The following is a 26,697-nucleotide window of genomic DNA, read 5'->3' as shown; positions in this document are numbered from 1 at the left end:
GTACCTACCCTGTCTCCTTCCCACCTCCTCAGGTGGAAAGAGCAGGACTCTAGACCAGAAAAGCTCCCGTCATCCTCACAGTCATGTTCATCATCATTTGTTATGTGCTTGCTGGGTACCAGGCACTGTGCTAAGCACTTTACATGCATTATTCACGAAATCCTCCAACACTGTAGATATCATTAGCCCACTTTGCGCTTGAGGAAACTGGGGGGCAGAGAGTCTAGTAGTGTGCTCACAGTCACACAGACACTGAGTGCAGAGCTGGAATTTGAACACAAGCCTGTCTGACTCTGGGAAGTCTATGCTCTTAATCACCAGGAGGAACTGATAATCATTTAACTCTTTTCTCTTCTATCCCTGCCACTCCCACCTACCACCTATCCACTTCCTTCAGCCAAGTGGAGCCAGTTTACATAGCCATCCTCTGAGAAAAGTTGCAACAGATGGTTTCTGTCTCATAAGTTGCTAGGTTGGGTTTTGTGACTAACCTTCCAGTCCTGTGACCTTATGATCTTGGCCACAAAAGATTGTTCCAGCAACTGCTGCTTGAGCCAAAGTGTGGGCTGGGCTTGCATGATCTCATTTAATATTTATAACAAAGCTATGAACTAAGTACTAATATTAATCCCATTGTACCGGTGGAAAAACTGATACTCAGAGAAGTTAAGTTACCAACCTGAGGTCATATAGCTAGTAAGAGGCAGAACTAGGATTGGAAGTCAGTTCATCTGAATGTTTGAATACCCTACTCTACCTTCTTTTGGGGGAAAGATCAATGGAGTTGGCCTGGAACAAGAGACCCTCCTGAAATCAATTAGTGACAACAAAGGACAGTTGTCCAGCTACTGCAGCAGATGCTGCAGAACAGAGAACAGAATCAGAGAAGAGTGGAGTTTTTGCCATGCAAGAATGATCAGAGGGGGAGACTTCCACAGTAGCTGTCCATTCACGTGAGCTGGCACTACAACCGCAACAAAGGGGCCCCCATTCCAGCTGATATGCAGCAATAGAGCCTGTTACTTGTGTTTCCTGACTTCTCCGTATGGGCCTGTCAACTCCTATAACCTCAGGTAAAAGAACCCAGTTCGGGGCTTCTCTGGTGGCGCAGTGGTTAAGAATCTGCCTGCCAATGCAGGAGACACGGGTTCAAGCCCTGGTCCGGGAAGATCCCACATGCTGCAGAGCAACTAAGCCCATGCACCACAACTACTGAGCCTGCGCTCTAGAGCCCGTGAGCCACCACTACTGAAGCCCGCGCACCCTAGAGCCCGTGCTCCGCAACAAGAGAAGCCACCACAATGAGAAGCCTGCAAACCGCAATGAAGAGTAGCCCCCACTCACCGCAACTAGAGAAAGAGCCTGCACAGCAACAAAGACCCAACACAGCCATAAATAAATAAATCTATTAAAAAATGGTAAACTAATTAAAAAAAAAAAAAGAACCCAGTCCGTATCATCTGTGCCTGACACATACACACTCCCTTAGGCTTAAACCCCCTGCAACACACCCCATCCTAATCTGGCCTGATGGAATGGAGTGGAGAGAGCCTTGGAGCCTTGCAGATCCTGATGCTTGAATTCTAACCACACCCCAGCCTCCAGCTTTACTTCCTCTCCCAACAAGTAACTCTCTCCCCTCTCTCCTCATTGTCTGCCAGCTCCAGGAGAAAACATTGAGGCCTAGGGCTGCTTTCCAACAGGCCCTCAGTATTCTGGGTGTGTATCAACTGTTTCCTGGGGGAACAGCAAGTCAGATGCAGTGTGCAACTCAGAAGGCCATACAAGTATCGGTCTCCAGAATTTCCACTTCCTGGGTCTACCAGGGTCTTGGGGTGGCTGGGGAGTAAAGCCAGAATCTTTTTCCAGGCCTTCACACCTGCAGTTAGCCCATGAGACTCTCTACATGAGACATCAGAGCGCACAGCAGTCCCCATGTCTCTGAGGTTGGCCAGAGTGAAGAGTTGCTGGTGAGAGTCAGTGCGGGAAATGCTGGCAACAAACCATGTAATACGTTTTTAGTGCTCCCATGAAGTCTGGGTACTCTAAGGAACTTGTATTCATGAGCAGCTGGTGCTGTATCTTCAGATGTCACGCATGATGGGCTGTTCCAAGAAAGATCCAGGAATACAAAAAGCAGGATTTCTTGGCTTCAGTGTCTCTTCCCTTTGATACTCTGTCTTATGGACAATTTGGCAAATAGTCAAATTGCTATCCTAATCTTTCCTACAAAAAACAAAAAAACAAAACTGAAGAAGAAAATCACCTGGTTATTAAAGCATCCCACCATATTCTGCCCTCAGGAAGGCAGTATACAGTAATCAGAAACAGACAAAAAGAAAAAAAATTTGACTAGGAACCTGCATTTTTTACGTAGATCTACTTCCTTCCACCCTCTTCCAGGGCCTCCTGCTGTTCTATTTCTTGATCCCCAAATTGTCCCATCTCCAAATCTGTTCCTCCTTTCCATAATCAGTAATATCTAGAAACTGAGTTCCCAAGGCAACCACAAATATTTGCTATCCTTTCTGTTATGTGACTTGCCCTAAAAATAAACTCAAGATATTTTTCCTACCATCAAAATGCTAGGAAGAATGTAAATGGATATTGGGTTTTTTATGCAGACCTATGAAATAGAGAAGGCACAGTGCTACTTAAGCAAAATTTCTAGGAATACTGTGAAAGTCCTAAAATAGAAGATATTTATAAAAATTGGGCATGTTAGAAGATTATACCATGTATAAAATGGAACAAGCAAAGGAAGGCTTGGGGGAAAAGGATCAGAATAAGCAGATACACATAAGTTACACACACCCAAGTAAGTAGAATTTGTTTTCCTTTTTAGAAAGGGAGTAGCAAAGAGAAGAGTGCACATTTGCTCTGAGGTCTAGTCAAGGTTTAGCCTCTTTTCTTTGAAATGCCCCCTTGATGTGCCAGCCAAGGACCCCCCAAGACCTCCATTCGAAACTGACAGTACTTGAAGCCAATTCACAAACGAGATTTGCTTTCTGTTCTCATGTGACTCCAGGGTGGCTGACCTTTCAGGAATCGTGGATAAAGTCTCCATTTAAGGCTCCAATGTGGTAATGACCCCACTACACAAATCACTGTGAATTAGGGAGGTTCCAAATTAAACGAGGTTCAGCAAATGGCAGTGTCACAATAGCAATAGTGACAGTTATAAAACTTTACATTTTGATGGTCTCAACAACAGTTTGCAAACACATTTACGTCCACTCTCTTTTCCGATCCTCAGAAAAACTCTCTAGGACACAGAGGATACATAGACACACATACATAAATCCCGTTTTCAGGTATGTAAAAGCTGAGGCTAAATAGCAAGGGAAATTGTCCAATCTGTATGTGGCTGGGAGTACAAAGGCTTCCACACCCAGCCCCGTGTCCTTTTATGTTAGATGTTCTCTATGTCTCCACCTCGCCATTCCCACTATCATCCAAGAATCCTAAAACCAACAGGATTTGTGATACAGAGGACCGGAATTTTAAAAAGCATCCTTAGAGCTATTGTAAATAGAGCTGCAATGAAAAATGTCATGAAGAACCTAGGGGTAAGACAGGAATAAAGACACAGACCTACTAGAGAATGGACTTGAGGATATGGGGAGGGGGAAGGGTAAGCTGTGACAAAGTGAGAGAGAGGCATGGACATATATACACTACCAAACGTAAGGTAGATAGCTAGTGGGAAGCAGCCGCATAGCACAGGGAGATCAGCTCGGTGCTTTGTGACCGCCTGGAGGGGCGGGATAGGGAGGGTGGGAGGGAGGGAGATGCAAGAGGGAAGAGATATGAGAACATATGTATATGTATAACTGATTCACTTTGTTATAGCGCAGAAACTAACATACCATTGTAAAGCAATTATACTCCAATAAAGATGTAAAAAAAAAAAAATTTTTAAAAAGCATCCTTAGAGCTTTCAGGGAATCAATTCAGAAATAAATAAAACAATAGAAAGACTGTGGAGAAACAAACAAACAGGAAGTGTTTAGATGAACTAATGCAGGATGAAGTCAGTAAGGCAACAGGGAAATTCTCTCTCTCTTCCTCCCTGCTCATGACTGTCTGTTCAGGACTTCCCCAAATGGCCCTATAATAACCCTTTCCTCCAATATTGGATAGTCCCTTAAAGTCCTCTGGCTAAACTTCCTGATTGACCAGGAGCAAGTTTCCAATTTTTCCTTGGAACTACCATATTAGTACCAGTCACATTCATGTCCCTACCCCCTTCAGCACATGTTCTTTATATAACGTGGCCTCTGGATCCTTCCCCTTTCTGGACACATCCACCCACCCAGTTTATCAACATCTCACTTTCAATGTGATGCACAAAGGAAATGTACCACCCATAAAGTGATTTTCAGTTCTTCACTCAATAAATCAACCATAAAGTTGGGGACAAAAAGGGCTGTTGTAGGAGTAAATGAGATAGTGAAAGTCAAGCACTTAATAGGGGCTGGCCCAACCTAAGTCCTTTATAGATCGCTGCAGATCAGTGCCTTCATGGCACTATCTCTGCAGTATTAGCTACACACGTCAGAGCAGTGTGTTTTGAGAAAGACATTAAGAAGCCAGAGGGAGGAAGGTCCAAAGAAGAGAAAGAAGCTCCTACTCACTGAACTTCCAGCAGCAATTTGTCCCTCTCTGTTTGCCCCTGCCCAGCTTTGCCCTCCTCTGGTAAAGATATAATTGGTTTTCATCCTGAGGAGCAACCCCACCTAAGTCCTGGAACATACTAGGAACTTTTTCACCTTAGCGGGAAAGCGTCTGAAAAACCATGATTGCTCCCATGCCTGGGGTCAAGTGCCCTGGAAGGACTCTAACCTCCCCTTTGGGAGAATCTGGAAAAACTTCTTTAGCTAAATCCATCCCAAAGTGTATACCAGTCTGTCTGGCTACATTTCATTTCCACTCCAGGACTAGAGTCTGGCCATATATGTTAACCAAATTGGTAGGGGGCTGACTCCCTCTACTGGTTTCAGTCCACTCCTTTCAAGTAGGATCTAAATTCAGTTTCTGATGTCCCCCTGGTGCTCACGCAGACAGATCTCCCTACCTGACGATTTGGCTACAGACCAAGAATGTACTCCCCTGATGCCGCTGGAGCTGGACCCCACACCTCAGATCAAAACCCTTAAATATGGCCATGGCCTGGATCAAACATGAGTTTATTCCTCTCCCTCGGACATGATGATCTGAACTAACCAGGGCAACTTCCTTTCACTCTCTCCCATCTGCAGAGCTGCAGGCATATCTCATGTCTACGGATATCCCATTTAGAACACTGACAGGAGGGAAAAAATGTACAAAGAGCAGACATATGAGCTCATAGAGCAAAGCAGTCTATTTAGGATTTAGTATAGGGGCAAATAAGTCTAAAAATAATAATAGACCTAAAAACTTTAATAGTCATTACTGTCTTATAATTTCATCCATTCATTCATCCATTAACTATGCGTGCATTCATATACCCATGTGCACACGGATATGAATCATATTTGATTGCCTGGAATGTGCTTGGTACTGGATATATAAATATGAATAAGACTTAATCACTGCTCATAAAGAACCATAAAAATTAATACTCAGAATGTCAATGTCATCACCTTGACCTATCAAATACATTTTTTTTAATGTTTGGTGTGCTCTCTTAAAGAAAAGGGAAAGATGCATTATACCTTAGTAAATTAGATAATTCCATTCAACAATATCAGCTATAATTAGCACGAAGTGTAATGGGTGAGCTTCATTTCTTTAGGTAACAACACTATCAGCCTTGAGTCTGGCATTTCTAGGTCTGCATCTCACCTTTGGCCCTCCTAGTTATACGAGGCATTGCCCTCACTTCCTCACTTCTAATATGGGAATAACAGTAGTTCACATCTCTTAAGATTACTACAAAGGTCTGGTGAGGTAATGTGTACAAAACATTCAACATGGTGCCTGGAACAACCCTGTTTATGTTGTGCTTTCCTTTTCAAATATGCATATTATACTTTTTATTTATGCACTTTACAGTAACAAGATCTTTCCATTTTTCAATATCACCTTAGCACCTCCGTTTTGGGTTAATACTATCCAAGGTCAAGTGCAACTGGCCTGGAAAAGGAAATCCTAAGAAGTTAAAACAGTAACTAACATAGAGTCCCCCACCCCCACCCCTTCACTAGACACTTCCGTCCCCGACACCCTCCCCGTCCCTTATGCGAACCAAGCCTCTTCCCAATGCAGGGCCTTGGCATATGCTGTTTCCTTTTCCTGCTGTATGTTCCCCTTGCCACATCCTCCCCCAGTTTCTGCCTTCTCATTTTTAGATCTTAACTTCACCTCACTTAATCGTACCTAACTTTTGTTGGGTGCCTGCTGTCCTCCTGACACTGTAATGAGTGCTTTCATGGGCTTTCTTATTCAGTCCTGGCAACAAACCCTGAGCCTCTACCCTCACAGAGGCTTTCAGCAATAATCAGGTGACCTGTGGAGACAGGACTCAGATGCAGACTCTGTGTCCCACCTCCCTTCCCCTACCCACCTGTACCCCCTCACCTCCCTGCACCCTCTACCTCTTCACCCCTCAGCTCCATGACCCCACCTCCCTACACCCCCAGCTGCCTGCATCTCTCACCTCCCTGATCTCCCACCTCCCCACACCCAACAAAAAAAAAACCCATAACACTAATCAAAAGCAGCCCAGAAATTAAACTTTGTGAGAAACTTATCAAAACTATCACCTACTAGGAAAAGATGCACATGAAACTTCCCAGGCTAAAACTAAACCAATGGCAAGACACAAACAAACGTATAGACACCAAGCGGGGAAAGTGGCAGGGGAGGGTGGTGGTGGGATGAACTGGGAGATTGGGATTGACATATACACGCTAATATGTATAAAACAGATAACTAATAAGAACCTGCTGTATAAAAAAACTTTTTTTAATTGCTATAAATAAATAAATATAAATAAAATGAGACTATCCCACTCAAGGCTCAGTGTTTCAAAGCACATCTGGAGTCTGCATTAAGTTACAGATACTACACTTAAAGTGAGACCTCGACAGCTAGGAGCTGATCCAAAGCCTTACAAAATGTTAGCCAACTGGAGCTTGACAAAAGAGTGAAATACAGTAGGAGAGACTAGGCCTCTTCAGGCTGGGGAATGGCAGACACAGAGGAGGCATGACAGTAACCTTTCAAATATCTAAGGGACTATCCTATGGAGGGGCATTTAGATTTGGTCCATATCTCTATGGCCCAGAGGACAGAACTAGTGCTAATGTCAGAGGAAAAATGCAGGGAAGGAGAAATGTTTCAATTAAACATTAGAACGATCAGATCTTTCTAACAGAGCTGTCTAATATAGTAAGACAACTGTCTCTGGGTATTGCGGGGAAGTAAAATATAGGAGGGTAAGAAGAAACTTTAAGGATTCAATAGAGAATCCAACTTGATTGAGAAGCTAGACTGTGGATGTGGCTGGTCCATGATGACTTTTTCAGACATCCATGGTAAGAAAAATAAAACAATAATATACTCTCTAAGACCCATTAACTATAAAATGAGGATAATAATAATATCAACCGGATAGAATTGTGTGAAGATAATAATAATATGTAAAAAAAAGTCTTCAACATGGAAGACAGAAATGAAAACAAACAACAAAAAGAGGAAACAGAAGAAAGCTTCAATTTCTAGCCTCAGAGAAATAAGAAAATATTACATCTATGAGACCAAAAGTGTGTACAGTTTTGTTTAAAGAGATCAGAAAATAAAAACAAGCTTTTACAAATTTAAACTATAATAACTGAAATAAGAAATTTTAACAAATGGTTCAAAGATAAAGTTGAGGAAATATCCTAGAAGGTAGAGCCAACTGTCAAAGAGTAAAGAGAGAAAACAAATGAAATGAAAATTATTACCACAAGAGAGACATCTGACTAATAGGCCTTCTAGAAAGAGAGAACAGAGAAAATCGTGGGCAGGAAATTATCAAAGAAACCATATGAGAAAATTTCCCAGAACTGAAAGGTCTGAGTTGCCAGACAGGAGGGGCTGAATGCCTAACACAATGGATGAAAAACACACATCAAAGTACATCAGCATAAATTTTAGTACGTAAGGGATAAAAAAAAATCCTAAATGCTTCCTGGAAACAGAGGGTGGGGTGGGAGGGACAAGTGATATAAAAATAATTGGGAATAAGAATAGCATTGAACTTCAAAATTCTGATACACAAAGGCCTCAACATTTTTCCTCCAATGCACCTTTTCTCAGGAAGTTACTGAAGGGTATGCTCCACCCAAATGAGGTAGTGAACATAGAAAGAGGAAGAGATATAATACAAACTGAGAATCAACACAGGACAGAGGTCAAGGGAAGCCCAGCAAGACAACTCTGCAGCTGGCCAGGAGAGCAGCCAGCTTAGACTAGAACAGGACAACAGATTCAGAAAGGAGGTTTTAAAAAAGGACAGACAGGGGGACTTCCCTGGTGGCGCAGTGGTTAAGAATCTGCCTGCCAATGTAGGGGACACGGGCTCAAGCCCTGCTCCGGTAAGATACCACATGCCATGGAGCAACTAAGCCCGTGGGCCACAACTACTGAGCCTGCACTCTAGAGTCCGCGTGCCGCAACTACTGAGCCCAGGCACCGCAACTACTGAGCCCGCATGCTGCAACTGCTGAAGCCCACTTGCCTAGAGCCCATGCTCCACAGTGAGAGAAGCCACCGCAATGAGAAGCCTGTGCACCACAACGAAGAGTAGCCCCTGCTCGCTGCAACTAGAGAAAGCCTGCACACAGCAACGAAGACCCAACACAGCCAAAAATAATAAATGGATTTGCCTTAAAAAATAAATTAAATAAATAAATAAAAATAATAAATAAATTTTAAAAAAAGGACAGACAGGAAAAGAAGGGGGACAAAAAAGAAAAGATTACTATGTAGGAAATTATATCAAAGGGTTTGCAAAAAAAATTACCATTAGAGACATAGATGAAGAAATGAGACCTTATTAACACCAGCAAAAATGAAAAGTTGTACAGGAAAGGAAATCTAAGGCACAAACAATACCTACCTAGACATGCTAAGGTAAATATTGGATACTGATTTAACCAAAAATTGTGATATCACTATATAGAGGTGGTATGGAGAGGACAACCCTGAGGGAATGTAAGAAAGCAAAGTACTCAGCTACCACAATAGAAAGCAACAGATAACATCTAAATTAGCAGAGGAAGCACAAACGGCAAAAGAAATCCTAAAAAGATATAAAGGGCTACTCTGGAGAATAGGGTTTAAGGGTGAGGGGAGGGTAGAAAGTGATGGGATGGGTGACTGTAGTTCTTTGCTATGATTATTAAACTTGACTTTTAATTATATGCATGTATTACTTTGGTAAAAATTGATATTGACTTTTTAAAAAGAAAAATCCTGCCAGTCCATCAAATTTAAAAATCCCTGGGCTTCCCTGGTGGCGCAGTGGTTGAGAATCTGCCTGCCAATGCAGGGGACACGGGTTCCAGCCCTGGTCTGGGAAGATCCCACATGCCACGGAGCAACTGGGCCCGTGAGCCACAACTACTGAGCCTGCGTGTCTGGAGCCTGTGCTCCGCAACAAGAGAGGCCGCGATAGTGAGAGGCCCGCGCACCGCGATGAAGAGTGGCCCCTGCTCACCGCAACTAGAGAAAGCCCTCGCACAGAAACGAAGACCCAACACAGCCAAAAATAAATAAATTTATTTTTAAAAAAAATTCCTGTAGCCACTGAACTAGGCAGTTATCAAGGCCTGTTCTGCTTTGAGACTTATTTGATTTCCTCATGTCCTCTAGTGGAGCTATTGTTCTTTGCTGGGAAACTTCATTTACAAGGCAGGCAAAGGAGCATCGTTGCCAACCTTACTATTCCCATATGTTAAGAGTTTGACAGTTTTCGGTTTTGTAAACACATGTTCTTTTTTAATCCAATATAATTTCCTCATTTCACTTTCATTCTTATTTTCACCTGCTTCTGCTATTTGAAATTCATGTGTATTTTTTACCTGCTTAATTTTTTACTAGTCAATTAGTTACTTTTCATTTAACGTTAAAAGCTTTCCATGACAGATTTTTTTATGATTGCAAAATATTATATGCTTACTGTTAAAAATTTGGAAAATACAGAAAAGTATAAAAGAGGAAAATAAAATTCACTCTTTTGATCACCCATAAATAGTCCTTTTAATATTTCACTATATATCTTGCCAGTCTTCCTCCTGTGTATATTTCATGTCTACGTTTATTAAATATTTTAACAAAATGGGTCTTGATTGCTCAACTCTATAACTTGTTTTTCTCCCAACAGTGCTTTTCCTCTCTTGTCCTTGGAAATTCTTTCACAACATCATTTAAGTGTTTGGTTGTTTCACCTAGACATATACATTACTTCAGGTTATTTATAGTTGTTCACCATTACAAACAATGCCCTGATAAATATCCTTGAAGGCACATCTATGCACACATCCAGGCTGCTTTACTTAGGGTGAGTTTTCATAGTAGATGTTCTGGGTCAGAGTGCACACATTTTTAAGGCTTTGAATAATTATAGCCACATTTCCCTCTAAAAAAGTTTACCCATTGCCAACAATCTCGCCAACAATTTGGGCCACCTCTTCAACAACAATGGACATTTTTTTAAAAAAAACAAAAAACTTTGCCTTTTGATATGTGAGAAACACAGCCCTGGTTGGGTGTTCAGGGGTCAGTGGCAGACCTTCTGGAATCTATCTTGGGGATATTCTGAGATGTGTAACTGGTATGTTTTCTATAGCATATTTTTGACATCTAGGATCATTTTACATATTAGGATGAATCATAAGAAATTGCCAATACTTGACAATTTTTGACTGTACAAAACTGTCAGTTTCAAAAGCTTCAACCTAATAAATATATTTGTAAATTGGGGAAGGTCTTATAGGCTAAGAATTGGCCAAATCGCCATTGCCTTTTAAAAGTTTCTCAGTTATGGAAGAGCCACCAGTACAACTTGCTCCAACGTGTAGGCCTTGCTGTGTTTCTGCCAACTGGTTGGATGGGTTGGGGTGAGTCAAAGTGAACCACAACTCGGGTAGGAGGGGGACTCAATCACTGGAGTCCACTGAAAGGTGGCCTTCCTATCGAGAAGCACTACTGTGAAGCAGGATTTTGGAAAGAAAGTATATAAACAGTAAGGGCAAAAAGAAGTCAGAGAAACCTCAGGAACACTTCATGTGTATGAGGAAATGTCTAGTGGGTATGGCTCTTGACTAATAAAGAAATATTTATCACCCTAAAGGGGAAAGGTATCTGAGGAGCACCATCGTCTCTCATGAACAAAGGTGTCTCTAACTGTTCAGAGTTCACGCCCACAGATGAATTAGAGGACTAGTTTGGCATGAGTGGGAGCCACACAGTTTGCAGGAAAAATTTATATGTCATCAAGGTCTAAGGGTTCCTGCAGGACATCACTAACAAGAAGCTGAAATGTAACAGGAAGCATGGTGTCAAGGAAAAGGGTCTCTCAAAAGATAGGGAGCTGGACTCCAAAACACACTCAGCCACTGACCAGCTGAGTAACTTGGGCATACTCCTTCCTAACTCAGGACGTCAGTGTTTCTGTCACTCAGATACTGCTGTAATTTGGAGAACAATTTAGAAATTCTACTTTTAGGAATTTATCCTAAAGACATCTTCAAAGACATGCACTGAGATTGATCCATAACAGTTTTTATAATAGTGAAATACTTGGAAATTTCCTAAATATTCCACAAAAGGTAATCGTTAAATAAGTACATGGTATATGTTCAAATGATGGAATACTATATGCAGTCATTAAAAATCATATGGTAAAAGCCATTTGATTGTCATGACAAATTATGAAGTAAAATAGAAGATTACAATCAGTATGAAAAACATGGCTCCAAATTTTTAAAAAATTAATAATAAACAATAAAAAGTAGGAGAAAGAACAAGAGAAGGACATGACAAAGAGGTATGAACAGTGAGCTTACAGAGAATTTTTATTTTCTTACTTGTTCTTTATGTATCCCAAATTTCCTGTAATAAACTTGTATTATTTGTATAATTTTAAAAGACAGCAATGTAATTAATTCTGTTTTAATGAAGAGATTTGAGAATACTCAAGTCCCTTCCAGCACTAACATTCACTGAGTCTTTTTAAAATGCCAAATGCAGAAATATCTAGACCATGTTTGAATTGTGATTTCCTACTCCTACCCTGCCCTTATCCTCTCTTAAAGTGTAAAGTCCTCCAAATCACTGGATTTTGCAAACAGATATACCACATGAAACCATAAGGCAGTTCTGGAAAGTGTAACAGTGACTAAGAGCCTGGGGTTTGGGCTATCTTCACAGTCTGAATCCTGGAGTGAGCTCACTGAGAAAGACACATTTGTAAAAGAACACACTTCCTAGCCCTGTAGGGCCTCTGGCTTTTCTTTCAGAGAAAATGTCTGCAATCTGGATGGTCTATCAGCACCAGGGGTTTATATGCCTTCCTATAAATGTTTCCATTCCTAAAAATCTTTACAGAGAACTGATGCTAGAGACTGTAAATAGGATACACAGGACAGGAACAGGCTATTTCTAGCTAAAGTGAACATTTGCTGTATTGTCTGCCAAGAATCCATTTCCCCTTCTTCTGGTACTAGGACTCTGAATTTCCTTTGAGAAACCATGCCTCCCTCACACTCAACCATGTTCTTCAGGTACCACTGATTTCTCCTTAGTTCAGGGAGGAAGGAGGGGGAGAGGAGAAGCAGTAGGATGAACTCCAGTGAGAATTTTGCTCCCAGCACTCCACCAAACAGGCTCTTACTGAGATCACCACAGACCTCCACTGTGCTAAATGCAATGGTCAATTCTCAGTTTCACCTTATTTGACCCATGAGCAGCATTAGATCCAGCCAACCACTTCCTCCTCTTAACACTTTCTTTACTTGGATCTCAGGACAACATACTCTCCTAGTTTATCCCCTCCTCCCACCCCAACACACACACACACACACACACACACACACACACACACACACTCTTTCTCAGTCTTGTTGGATGATTTCTCCTCTTGTCCCCAACCATTAAATTTGTAGCATCCCAAGGCTCCGTCCTTGGAATTTCTTTTCTATCTACATTCACTCCTTTGGTGCTCTCATCCAGTCTCGTTGCATTTAAGTCCAGTCTCGCTGAGTTTAAACACCACCTAATGACCCAAATTTGTATCTCCAGCACAGTCTTCTCCCCTGAACTCCAGACTTGTATATTCATCTGCTTAATTCAAAATCTCCATGTCAAATAGGCATTTCTTTTCTTTTTTTCTTTTTTTTTGCCACGCTGTGCAGCATGCAGGATCTTAATTCCCTGACCAGGGATCGAACCTGCGCCCCCTGCAGTGGAAGTGGGGAGTCTTAACCACTGGACCACCAGGGAAATCCCCAAACAGGCATTTCTTATCAAAGGCATCTCAAACTTAAAACATCCAAAACTGAGATCCTGAGCTTCCCACTCAAACATGTTCCTCCTACTTCAGCTTTCCACTTCAGCTCAAGGCCACTCCATCCTTCTCGTTTTTGGAAGGCCCAAAACCTTGGAAACAAATTTCCTTCTCTCTTTGTTTTCCATCCGGATCCAGTCAGGAAATACTATCGGCTCTGCCTTCAAAATCCAATCACTTCTTGGGAGAGTTCCCAAGAGGGTAGAGTAGAAAGCTTATATCTTCTCATAGGCACACCAAAATTACAACTATTTACAGAGCAACTATTGATGAGAAAGACCAGAACCTACCGGAAAAGATATAAAGAAGGAACTACAATGAGATGGGCAGGAGGGGCAGAGGCACAGTACAGTCAAGACCCATATCCCCAGGTGGCTGACCCCCCAAAGGAAAGAATAATTACAATTGCAGAGGTTCTCCCCAAAAAGCGAGGGTCTGAGCCCCACATGGGGCACCTCAGCCCTAGGGTCCTGCACAAGGAAGTCGAGTCCCCAGAACGTTTGGCTTTGAAGGCCAATGGGACATACTTTTGGGAGACCCAGAGAGCTATGGGAAACGGAGACTCCATTCTTAAAGGGCTCACACAAAATCTCACATGCTCCAGGAACCAGGGCAGAAGCAGTCATCTGAAAGGAACCTGGCTCAGACCCACCTGATGATCTTGGAGAGTCTCCCAGAGAGGCAGGAGGCAACTGGAGCTCACCCTGGGGGCACAGGCACTGGCAGCAGGCATTTTTTGGAGCTCGTTCTACTGTGTGGACACAGGTGCTAGCAAGCTCCATTTTGGAATCCTCCCTCTACCTTATTAGTCTTGGGACCTAGCCCCAGCCCCGCTCACCAGCCAGTAAGCACCAGTACTGGGATGCCTCGGGCCAAGCAACTAGCCAGGCCGGGACACAGCCCCACCCACAGCAGGCAGGCTGCCTTAAGATTCCCTGAGCCCAGAGCCATCCCTGGACACAGCCCTGTCCACAGAGGGCCCAGAACCTAGCCTCACACACCAGTGTGCAGGCACCAGCCCCAGGACACCCCGGGCCCTGGCCCCACCCACCAGCGGGCAGACACCAGCCCCAGGACAACCGCAGCCCTGCATCCTGCCATGGAAGGACCCAGCCCACCACCAGCAGGTAGGCACCAACCCCAGGACCTACTGGGCCCCAGCTCTGCCCACCAGCAGATCAACACCAGCTCTGAGGCAAGTTGAGCCCCTCAGCCAGCCACACTGAGATGGGGCCTCACTTACCAGCAGGCCAACACAAACTCCAGTACATCCCAGATCGTGCAGCCAGCTGTGCCAGGAACTGGCCCCACCCACCAGCAGTCCAACACCTGTGCTTGGACCCCTGGGCTCTGGAGCCAGAGACTCTAGGACCCGGCTCTGCCCACCAGTGGGCCAGCAGCAGCCCTGGGACTCCCTGAGATCCAGCCCCACCCACGAGCAGGCTGACACCAGCTTCAGGACCCCCAGGGCCCTGTAGCCAGAGACCTTGAGACATGGGTCCACCCACCAGTGGGCCAACATTATCCCTGGGATCCCCTGGGCTCTAGCCCCACCCACCATCAGATCAACACCAGCTCTGAGATACCTTGAATTACTCAGCCAGCTGCCCCAGGTTCAGCTCCACTCACCAGCAGGCCAGCACCAGCTTTAGGGCACCCCAGAACCCACAGCTAGCCATGTCAAGAACAAGCTCCACCCACCACCAGGCCAACACTAGATTAGGGAACCCTGACGCCACAACCACCACCCCAGAACCTGGCTCTGCCCACCAGTGAGCCAGCGCTAGCCTTGAGACCCCTGGGGTTCTTCAGGCAGCTGCCTCGTGACCCAACCCCAGCAACCAGCAGCTAGCAGCCCCCACACAAGGCAGGACCTGGCAACCAAACAGACTGGGGGCCAGCCACACCTACCAGACCATCCACAGCAGTCAGCCTGCCGCAACAGAAGGACTCAGCCCACATGGGAGCACCCCTAGAGCATATAGCTTTGGTGACCAGAGGGGAGTGTGCTGCTGGGACTCATAGGACATCTGCTACAAAAGGTCACTTCTCTAAGGTTGGGAAATATAACCAACCTGCCAGAAACATAGAAATAAAAACAGCAACTTAGGCAAAATGAGGTGACAGAGGAACATGTTCCAAAGGAAGAAACAAGATAAAATCCCAGAAGAAAAACTAAGTGAAGTGGAGATAGGCAACCTATCCAATAAAGAATTCAAGGTAATGATTATAAAGATCAAAGAACTCAGGAGAAGAATGGATGAACAGAGTGAGAAGTTAGAAGTTTTTAACAGAGAGAAAATAAAAATAAGAACCAAACAGAGATGAAGAATACAATAACTGAAATGAAAAATACACAAGGAATCAACAACAGACTAAATGATATAGAGGAATGGATCAGCGAACCAGAAGACAGAGTAGAGGAAATCACTGATGCTGAACAGAAAAAGGAATAAAAAGAAATGAGGAAAGTTTAAGAGACCTCTAAGGTTATATCAAGCATAATCAGCTGACTTTTCAGCAGAAACTCTGCAGGCCAGAAGACAGTGGCACAATATATTTAAAGTAATGAAAGGGAAAAACTTACAACCAAGAATACTCTACTCAGCAAGGCTTTTGCTCAGATTTAATGGAGAGATCAAAAGTTTCATAGACAAGCAAAAACTAAAAGAGTTCAGCGCAACCAAACCAGTTTTACAAGAAATGTTAAAGGGACTTCTCTAAGACAGAAGAAAAGGCCACAACTAAAGACATGAAAATTACAAAAGGAAAAAGCTCATCAGTAAAGGCAAATATACAGTAAAGGTAGTAAGTCAACCACATACAAAGCTAGTAGAAAAGTTCTAAGACAAAAGTGGTAAAATCATCTATATCTGCAATAAGCAGTTAAGGGATACACAAAAGAGAAATATGTAAAATATGTTGTCAAAAATAGTAATCATGCTCAACATTGTTAATCATCAGAGAAATGCAAATCAAAACCACAACAAGATACTACCTCACACCTGTTAGAATGGCTATCATCAAAAAGAACACAACTAACAAATGTTAGCGAGGATGTGGAGAAAAGGAACCCTTGTACAGTGTTGTTGGGAATATAAGTTGGTGCAGCCACTACAGAACAATATGAAGGTTCCTCAAAAAACTAAAAATAGAACTACCATATGATCCAGCAATTCCACTCCTGTGTATATATCCAAAGAAAACAAAAACACAAATTCAAGAAAAAGATACATGCACCCCCATTGGTCACAGCAGCATTATTTACAACAGCCAAGATATGGAAGCAACCTAAGTGTCCATCAACAGATGAATGGATAAAGAAGATGTGGTATATATATACAATGGAATACTACTCAGCCATAAAAAAGAATGAAATTTTGCCATTTGTAACAACATAGATGGGTATTATGCTTAGTGAAATAAGTCAGACAGAGAAAGACAAATACCGTATGTTATCACTTATATGTGGAATCTGAAAAATAAAACAAATGAATGAATGTAACAAAACAGAAACAGACTCACAGACATAGAGAAAAAACTAGTGGTTACCAGTGGGGAGAGGGAAGGGGGAGGAGCAAGATAGGGGCAGGGCATTAAGAGATACAGACTACTACGTATAAAATAAATAAGCTACAAGGATATATTGTACAGCACAGGGAATATAGCCCATATTTTATAATAACTTTAAATAGAGTATAATCTATAAAAATTTTGAATCACTGTGCTATATACTCAAAAGTAATATAATATCGTAAATCAACTCTACCTCTATTTTTAAAAATCCAATCACTTCTCACAACTTCTACTGCTACCACCTAGGACTAGACACAATCATTTCTTACTGGTATTATTGAAGTAGTTTCCCAACTGATCTCTCTCTTCTACCCTTGCCCCCTTTCCGTCTATTCTCCACATAGTAGCCACGGGGAGCCTATCAAAATGTGAACTGGATCCAGTCACTACTCTGCTCAAAACGCACAGTGGTTTCCCATTTCACTATAAGGAAAGCCAAAGGTTAACAATGGCCTGCAAGACCCTAGACAGTCTGTTTAGTTCAAATCCACCTCTCAGCTCTCACCTCCTGCATTTTTTTTCCCTTTTTTTTTTGGCCGCACAGCATGTGGGATCTTATTTCCTGACCAGGAATCAAACCCACACCCGCTGCATTTGAAGCATGGAGCCTTAACCACTGGACCGCCAGGGAAGTCCCTCAGCTCTCACCTCCTTGTCACCTCTCTTCAACTCAGCCACACTGGCTTCTTTGCTCTTCCTTAAACACTTAATTTCTCTGCAGGACTTTGTATTTGCTGGCCTCGCCACCTGGAACATTCTTCCCAGAGAGCGCCACATGCTGGCCTGCTTTACCTCTTTAAGGTCTTTCTTCCCAATCACCTTCTATTTTACCACCCTATGTAAAATTGTAACCTCCCAATACTTCTCAACCCCCTTTCCTGCTTTGATTTTTTCTTAGTACTTATCACTAACATACCATACATCTTACTTTTTTTTTTTTGATGATTATCTGTCTGCCCTCACCCCACCCCTCCACCCAGAACATAAACCCTGTGAAGTTAAGGATTTTGTTTTGCTTTCCACTGTATCCTCAGTGCCTAGAACAGTGCTTGACATATACTCTTTGCTCAATAAATATTTGTTAATGAATGAGTCCATCTCCCTTCCATTGGCTCTTTTGGGGTTTTTTTGGCCGCACTGCGCAGCTTGCAGGATCTTAAGTTTCCTGACCAGGGATTGAACCTGGGTCTGGCGGTGAAAGCAGAGAGTCCTAAACCACTAGACCGCCAGGGAATCCCCCCTGTTGGCTCTTATCCTTCAAACATCATCAAGTCCACTCTAGTCTGCAACATTCTTCCCTTGATCCAACTCATCCCTCACGTCAGCTCTCTCTTTCCCTCCACCACCTCACTTCTTGAGTTATCTAATAAGCTCATTGTTCCTACTTTCTGCTAACTTCTGCTGTTTAACCTCTTAATATTCTACTAAGTCTGTTTTCACCAAGGATATTTATAAGCTCCAAATTCTCAAACCCAATCACCACATCTCTCCCACTATAAAATGTACCATTAGAGTTTTAAGGGTTTTTGCTGGAGGGATTAAGGGTCTGTGGGTAGGAAATATTATAAAGTGCATCCCAATCCCCAAAAACATTACACTGTGGGGCAGGGGTAGAGGGCAGGGGTGGGAGGTGCTAGAAGAATAGAAAATACGATACCTCTTCTCATTCTCCTTCTTGTCTAATCTGCAGCTTTGGCACTTCTTCTAGAAACTTTGGTCTCAAAACACACTCTCCCGGGCTTCCCTGGTGGCGCAGTGGTTGGCAGTCCGCCTGTCGGTGCAGGGGACATGGGTTCGTGCCCCGGTCCGGGAAGATCCCACATGCCGCGGAGTGGCTGGGCCCGTGAGCCATGGCCGCTGAGCCTGCGCGTCCGGAGCCTGTGCTCCGCAACGGGAGAGGCCACAACAGTGAGAGGCCTGCGTACCGCAAAAAAAAAAAAAAAAAAAAAAAAACCACACTCTCCCTTAGCTACTGGGTTCAGACTCTCCTTGGCTTTCTCTTACCTTTTTAGGTTTTCTTTCTGAATCTCTCTTCTTAAGGCATTTCTTTTCCCATCCCTTTATTGTTGGTGTTTCCTTGGGTTCCATTCTTTATCTCTTCTGTTTTCATTCCCTATACTTTCTTTTCTTTTTTTGTTTTTAGTATAATTGTTGTTTTATTTTTTAACATCTTTATTGGAGTATAATTGCTTTACAATGTTGTGTTAGTTTCTGCTGTATAACAATCATCCCCTATACTTTCCAGGGTAACTCATACTTTAAATGCTCATATTTTCAACTATTGACTCCATGCTCCAACTCTAACTCCCATTATCTCTTGATTTTGGCCAGACCTCTCCAAGCTCTACATCCACATTTCCAGCAACCAACAGAATATCTCTGCCTTGATATCTTATAAGCATCTCTTATTTAGCATGTGCCAGGATAAACTTATTATCTCCCTCCTCCCCTGCCAAATCCACTCTCCCTCCCTTATTCCCAGTCTTATTCATAAATATTAATCCAATCATCTAAAGCTAAACTTGAGAATAAATCTTAACATCTCCTCCTCCTTCCTTCCCAACAAACCACCTAGCCCTCTACCTCAAACTCTACCTCATAAATATTGTTTAAATCCAGCTCCTCTCATCCATCCCTCTCCCCCACCCACCCACCATCAATGCCTTAGTGCAGGTCCCCATCATCTCTCACGCAATGGACTATTGCAAAAGCCCAATACTAGTTTCTTCCCATTGCTCACCAACTTCTTAGTTCATTCCTGCCCGAGTGATCTCACAGAGCCAAGTCTTAGGACCACTAAGTATGATGACAGCATAAGTGAAAATACTTTGCCACACTGTCCCACATTCTTGTGAAAATCTATATCTGTATCCTAAAAGAAATGATATTTTTTCCTCAAATGAAACGTCAGTGCATTAGCATTAAGAAATGACACTAATGGCCAGCATCACCTCTTCTGAGACAAGGCAGCAAGAGGGAGGCAAGTAAGCAGAGGCCTCAGCTGGCCACCTAACACTCATTAACTTGGGATCAACAAAAGCACACTGTGGGAGAAGAGAAGCATGGTGTGACGGGAGGGGCACAGGGAACACTTTGGGAAGTCCCGGGTTTGTTGTTTTGTCTTGCTTTGTTTTGCTTGTTTGTGTGTTTATTTTTGCCTCTGTGAACTGATAAGCTCACTCTACCATGAGTATAAAGAGACTTAGAACTGATCTCCAACCAAAGACATGACTTGGGCAAGGTGCTAAGCAGTGGCGCAGGAGCTCACTCCGCAGTTTAATGAAGGTTTGCTCTCAGTGGGAAAGGGGCAAAGGCAAGAAAATGGCCCCAGAGAAGGGTCCTTCCTGAATGCCTTTATGCCTCTGGACAAAAATACTGACAGAATCCTGAGAGCCCTAGCCTCTCTATCCTCTGAAACATGACTCTATGGCAACAGGACTGTTGCCTTCTTTCCTGGATCCGAGTGAGCTTTCTTGGGTAGAGGACTGAGATGTCTTCCCACACATAGAAGGGGATGTTGCATTTGGTGATTGCATTATTCTAGGATCCAAACGGAATCTAAGGGAGCAAAGGGTAGACCAGGCATTCCCCATCTCTAACACTGAACTGGGATGAATCTCCCCTAGTGCTTCCTTAAATTCTTTTTAGAATAAGATGAAAAACACATAACATTCATTTGTGCACCCCTACAGAAGGTATCTCTTTTCTTTCAAGGATAAGGCCTTAGATTAAATAAATTTTGCAATAAGTAGAAAGAATGGTAGAGGAAAAGCTTGCTTCCAAAATAGATATGATGCAGGAAAGAGAGGGAAATCTTTATTTATTTTTTGGTTAGATATAAGAGGATGTTGGTCTGAGAAGAGAACAGATTAGGATAAAAGATTTCATGGAAACTAAAAATACTGTAGCTGAATGAAAGTTTATACTAGAAATAATTAAGGAAAACTGAATCAGTGATGTAGAGAATATTAGGAAAATATTGTCAGAATACAAAGGAAAATAATGAAAGGAAAGGAAAGAAGGAAGGAAGAAAGGAGAGAGAGAAGGAAAGAAAGAGTGAGAGAGAGAGTGAGAGAGAGAGGGAGGGAGGGAGGGAGGGAAGAAAGGGAGAGATAAACGGATGGAGTAAGTTCAGAGATAAGAGATCCAAATAATAGGTCCCTGAAGAAGAAAAGCAAGCAAACAGAGTAGGAGCACTGATTAAAGTTATGAAAAGAGAAATCCTTCTTGCCCCTAAAGAAGTCCTGAATTTGGAAATCAAAAGGGTTTACCACATTCTAAGCAAAATCAATGAAAGGAAATCTATACTCAGTTGTCTCACTGTGAAAATGTCAGGAATAGAGAACAGAAAAATGTTCAGGCTGAAAAAGTGTCCTCAAAGTACTTCACAGCATCAAACTTCTCAAGACAATGCGGGCATATTTCCAATTACTTGAGGGGGATAAGCTATCTATATTTAGACAAGTTGTCACTCTCTTACCACACTGATGCCCTTTCTAAAAAATTACTTTCATATGCACCAGATCATTTTGACAGGAACAAAAATTAAGAACTCAAAAATGGGGCAAGTCATAGTGAGAAAAGAATATTAAAGTTAATTAAATTCATGCTAATGGGTACAGGTTTTCCTCCTGTGGTGATAAAATGTTCTAAAATTGATTGTAGTGATGGCCGCACGATTCTGTGACTGTGTATAAAAACAATGAATTGTAAACTTTAAGCAGGTTAATTATATGGTATGTGAATTATATCTCAAAATAATAGTAAGATCAACAACTATGGGTTCAAATCTCAACCTCAGCACTTACCAATTGAGAGACTTTAGGTAGGTCACTTAACTACTCATTCCTTGGTTTCTCATTTGTAAGACAGGGACAGTATCGACTTCAAACAGTTGTTTGAGAACTGAGTTAACATCTGTAAGTTGACTGGAACAACACGTGGCTCAATACACACTACAAACCTGTAGATTAACTAACTAAACCATCACCACTTCCATGTATTGAACACTTACTCTGTTAGTTTCCTACAGCTGCCATAACAAATTACCACAAACCCATTGGCTTAAAACAATACACATTTACTCTTACAGTTCTGAAGTTCCAAGTTCAAAGTCTGAAATCAATTTCACTGGACTGAAATCAAGGTGTGGGCAGGGCTACTCTTCCTTTTCCATCTGCCCGATGGCATTCCATGCATTCCGCATTCCACATTCCTTGGCTTGTGGACCTCTCCTCCATATTCAAAGCCAGTAGCACAGCATCTTGCTACAGTGGTTGCCTTGCCTTCTTCTGTCAGGTCTCCCTCCTCCTCCCTCTTATAAGACCATCTGTGATTATCCAGGATCTCCCCAGTTTAAATTCCTTAATTTAATCACATCTGCAAAGACTCTTTCCGTATAAGGTAACATTCATAAATTCTGGAGATTCAGAGCTGTAATCTTTGCAGGCTACCACTGTTACTATATCAACCAAATACGAAGAAAAAGAAAATAAATCTATGAAAAAGCCCTAACGATTATTTGTAAGTACACCAAAATAAAGCAATAAAAAAGAAGACATTAAGCAAAAGATGGTATCAAGAACATTTCACACAGCTTAAATTAGAAAATATGAGTACTGCACTATTACTTTCTATTTACCAACCTTTGTTCACTGGAAACTTTTCGAGTCCTCCCTACCCTGCCTTTTCAGTTCAGTGCCTAAAAAGTTATTTTGCTGATGACACACTGCTTCAGATGTCTTTTGTGCATATGTCTGAGTCTTTAACCACTTGAGCAGTACTGTTTCAATTTTATAGTTCAGAGATTCTGACCCTCATCTCCTATATCCTGCCAAGCAGACCCACCTCCTGGCTCTGGCCTCCTGGGGCCTGCCATGATTATTTGGGAGGGAAAGACTTGGTAATTTTCACTCACACCATACTACAATACTTCCTAAAGTTATATAGCCATACAAGGTTCAGCTGCCTAAGATGCTGAGAACTTTATCTCATCTTCTTTCATCTTTCTCAAGACTTTATTGACTTACTCCTTCTCCGCATCTATTTTACTTCTTTTTATAGTCCCAACACTGCCCCCCACCCTTTTCTAGTAAGCCACAATAAAAAGTTATTCACAGATCATTCTTTTTCCTGGAATTAAAATTCTCATAGGTAACAATAAAAGTATACAAAAGTAAAAGCAGATGTACTATAATTTCACATAGGAGAATATTATGGTTGAGGAGGGATTACCATATACTTGAAATGACTGAATAGATTTACAAATATCCAATTTTATATCTTAAAAACAGAATATATCTTATTCACAAGTGTTCACATTTATAAAAATTCACTACATGCTTAGGCACAAAGAAACCTCAGAAATACTAAAGCCATATTCTCTAATCATTGTGAAATAAAATGAAAAATTAATAAAAATTAATGGTGTAAACAAAAATGACAATTACCTGGAACTTTCAAAAAATTATCCTGGGTTAAAGAGACAATAAATGTAATATCAAACTTTTTTGAAAATATAACACCACAGATAAAAATGTATTGGATCTATTCATAGCTGTAAGTCTCTGTATAAAAACACTAAGGTTTTGGAAAAACTGTTGCAAATATAGTAGAAAAACCTGAATATCTTTATTTTATCAAGAGCTCACATAAATTAATTTAAAACATAAAATCCAATAAGTAATAAACAGGCAGCGGATGTAAACAGTATACAAAAGAAGAAGCACATTATGTGAAAAATGTCAAATTCACCAGTAATTAAACAAACTAAAACAACATAAAAGTGGACACGATTATTTAAAGAAAAAAACAAAACAAAACACCTAAGTTGTCAGGGATGCAGCAAAACAGGAACTCCTCGTGGGAGCATGAAGGGTCCATCCTTTGGTAAAGCAACTTGTTAATAGTAATCAAGAACTTTAAAAAACATTTACAAATTTTAATCCAGTAATTCTACTTCTGGGATTCTATCCTCAGCATGCATCCCTACATATGGAAAAACTTCACTCACAAAGATGTTTATTGAAAATGGGAACAACCTAAATGTTCAATAACAGGGACACTTTAAAAAAACTATGTGACTATAAAAATTATGCTAACGAAGACTATGCTATAAGGTGGAAAATACTTGTGCTTCACTGCTACACTGAAAGTCAGGCTTTAAAACTGTATGTATAGCCTAACAATCACAATGTCACCTCGTAATTTTTCAAGGTTGTAGTCAAATAAGTGCTAAAAAAGAGAAACAACCCAGGCATAGAAAAAGGAACTACAAGGAAATACACCAAAATATTGTCATGAGCGATTGTTTTTCTTTCTCCTCTAATCCATATTTCATGTCTTCTTTAATGAGTATATGCCATATTACTTGTATCTTCACAGACGGAAAGAAATTGTCCACATCCTCCTTATGGATCAGAAGGAAACACCTTTTTGTGTGTGTGTGTGTGTGTTACGTGGGCCTCTCACTGTTGTGGTCTCTCCCGTTGTGGAGCACAGGCTCCGGACGCGCAGGCTCAGCAGCCATGGCTCACGGGCCCAGCCGCTCCGCGGCATGCAGGATCCTCCCGGACCGGGGCACGAACCTGCGTCCCCTGCATCAGCAGGCGGACTCTCAAACACTGCGCCACCAGGGAAGCCCAGGAAACACCTTTTTACATAGGGTATGTACTGCCATTGTTCCTGGGTCTCTAAATTCATTTTGATACTCTAGCACAAAAACTGTGGGATGGAAGTATGTTAGGCAAACTCCCTCTTGCCTTCTCTACTCCAACGACTTCTTTTTTCCTTATGATTCCCTCAATTTTCCAAACCTAAAGAAATCCTATCGGTCCTCTCTGCATTCACTATCCTCCTTTGCGTCTGGGATCATTCTCACCTCACTTCTGCAGTGCAGACAGTGCCCCCCTGGCACGCTGCTCCCAGTCTCAGAGTCCTGAATCCTTGCTAGCCCCAGCTCTCGGGCACTCCAAACCCAGCAAAGGGTTCTGGGGCAACCAAATGTTCTGTTCCAGTACTTCTCAGGTTGGAGGAAGGGAATGAAAGCAGCATAAGGAATCTTGGAGCCGTAGAGAAAAGGTGGGAGATGTTTAGGAAATCCAACACAGGGCCTTTATGTGCAATTACAGATTGTATGTGATAAAGATTCAGATTTGTTTCTTGTATGGCAAAATTCTAGGACATATGTTTACTGAAAGAACAAAGGAATGCATGAATTAGGTTTCCCATCATCCTGCAATGACATAACTGATCAGTGACTCAAAGTGGTAGCTTCAGAGGAGGGGGCGGGGCAGGGAGCACTGGGGAAGGGAGGGCTTGGTTGTTTGGTACCAAAATAAGCCCTGACACTATGGCTTGCAATGACACTATGACATGGCTCGTCAAAGTGTGGCCTATGTAGGGGCAGCATTACTAACACCTGGGAGCTTGTTAGAAATGCACAATCTCAGACCCCACTCCAGAGCTGCGGGATCAGAATCTGCATTTTAACGAGATCCCCAATGATGCACATGCATATCGAAGTTTAAGAAATACTGCCTCAGAACACACACACACATTCACCAAGACAAAGGCAGTGCCTCTGCTCATCTGCACTTCCATCAAACCTTCAAGAGGTCTGATGATTCTTCACCACAAGGGCTGCCCTCAACTTTGGCCTCCCTCCAAACTTTTTCAGGGAATGGAGCTCACAAGGAACAGACCCGATGGGATGTGCCCCAGTCCTCACCTTCACTCTGCATAGGCAGGTGGAATTAAACAGTAATGCCCTTCGGCACAACCACTGGTTATGGAGTGCAGAAGCAACCATAAAGACAACACAAGGGAGGAAATACTCTTAAAATACGGTTTGGCCAAGTGAAAGCAAGACCAATCACTGCCATTTGTAAAAAACTGTTTACCACATGTGCCCAATGACCATGCAAGACAATCATGATTAAAGAAATCATTTAATATGCACCTGTTGACTTTGTAAAGGTTTATTAGATTACAGGACTGGTAATCCCAAACTCATAATCAAGGCTAAACTTTGGACTTCTGCCTGCAAATCTCCAGGATGAACATGTAAATAGGTTCCCTACTTGGAACCTGGAAAAAAGTGAAAAAAGCTTTTTATTCTTAAATCTAGGCTGCAGTTTTGGTAAAAGAGAAAGGTCTTTAAGCACTGCTGGGATGTGGAAGGGCTTATTGTGGGGACCAGACTCTACTCATCTTTCTAGGTCCAACTGAAGCGTTCCACATCTTTGAGAAGTTTTCCCCCAAATCATCAATCCCTGTTCTGTTTCTCATGGGATTTTCCTTAAACTTCTATTATGGCTCTTAGGGAGGTAGGAGAACTTATCTATTAGGAACCCATGCTTTGCAGCCTAACTATATTGGTCTAAATTCCCCCCTTTGCCTATTACTATCTGGATGATGTTGGCCAAGTAACTTCCCTCCACAGCTGTAAGATGCAGAAATCTCTATCATAGGTTTTTTTGGGAAGATGACATGAGACAATGCCAGATGTATGTATAAAAATTACAGTGCCTTGCACATAATAAAAAACCAGTGTTAGCTATGATTGTTAGCACTTCACAGAG

General features: G+C 42.1%; 1 protein-coding gene across 4 annotated transcripts in view; it reads right to left on the bottom strand.

Moving 5' to 3' along the window:
* ENTPD1 (ectonucleoside triphosphate diphosphohydrolase 1) overlaps positions 1-26,697 on the bottom strand; it is a 112,498-nt gene that overhangs the window by 56,652 nt on the left and 29,149 nt on the right. Inside the window, exon 2 of one of the 4 annotated variants that reach the window (XM_033425638.2) lies at positions 1,880-2,226. The exons of 2 other annotated variants lie outside the window; for them this stretch is intronic. In XM_033425638.2, coding sequence (XP_033281529.1) covers positions 1,880-1,937 — 58 coding nt within the window. In that variant the 5' untranslated portion in view covers positions 1,938-2,226. Of the gene's footprint in view, positions 1-1,879; positions 2,227-14,192; positions 14,214-26,697 lie in introns of those variants that run through there. One more of the 4 variants, XM_049697011.1, reaches the window with a different exon arrangement.

Source organism: Orcinus orca, chromosome 14, assembly GCF_937001465.1.
Source record: "Orcinus orca chromosome 14, mOrcOrc1.1, whole genome shotgun sequence".
Taxonomy (NCBI): domain Eukaryota; kingdom Metazoa; phylum Chordata; class Mammalia; order Artiodactyla; family Delphinidae; genus Orcinus; species Orcinus orca.
Note: the sequence above shows the minus strand (reverse complement) of the source record. Positions and strands in the feature narration are given on the sequence as shown.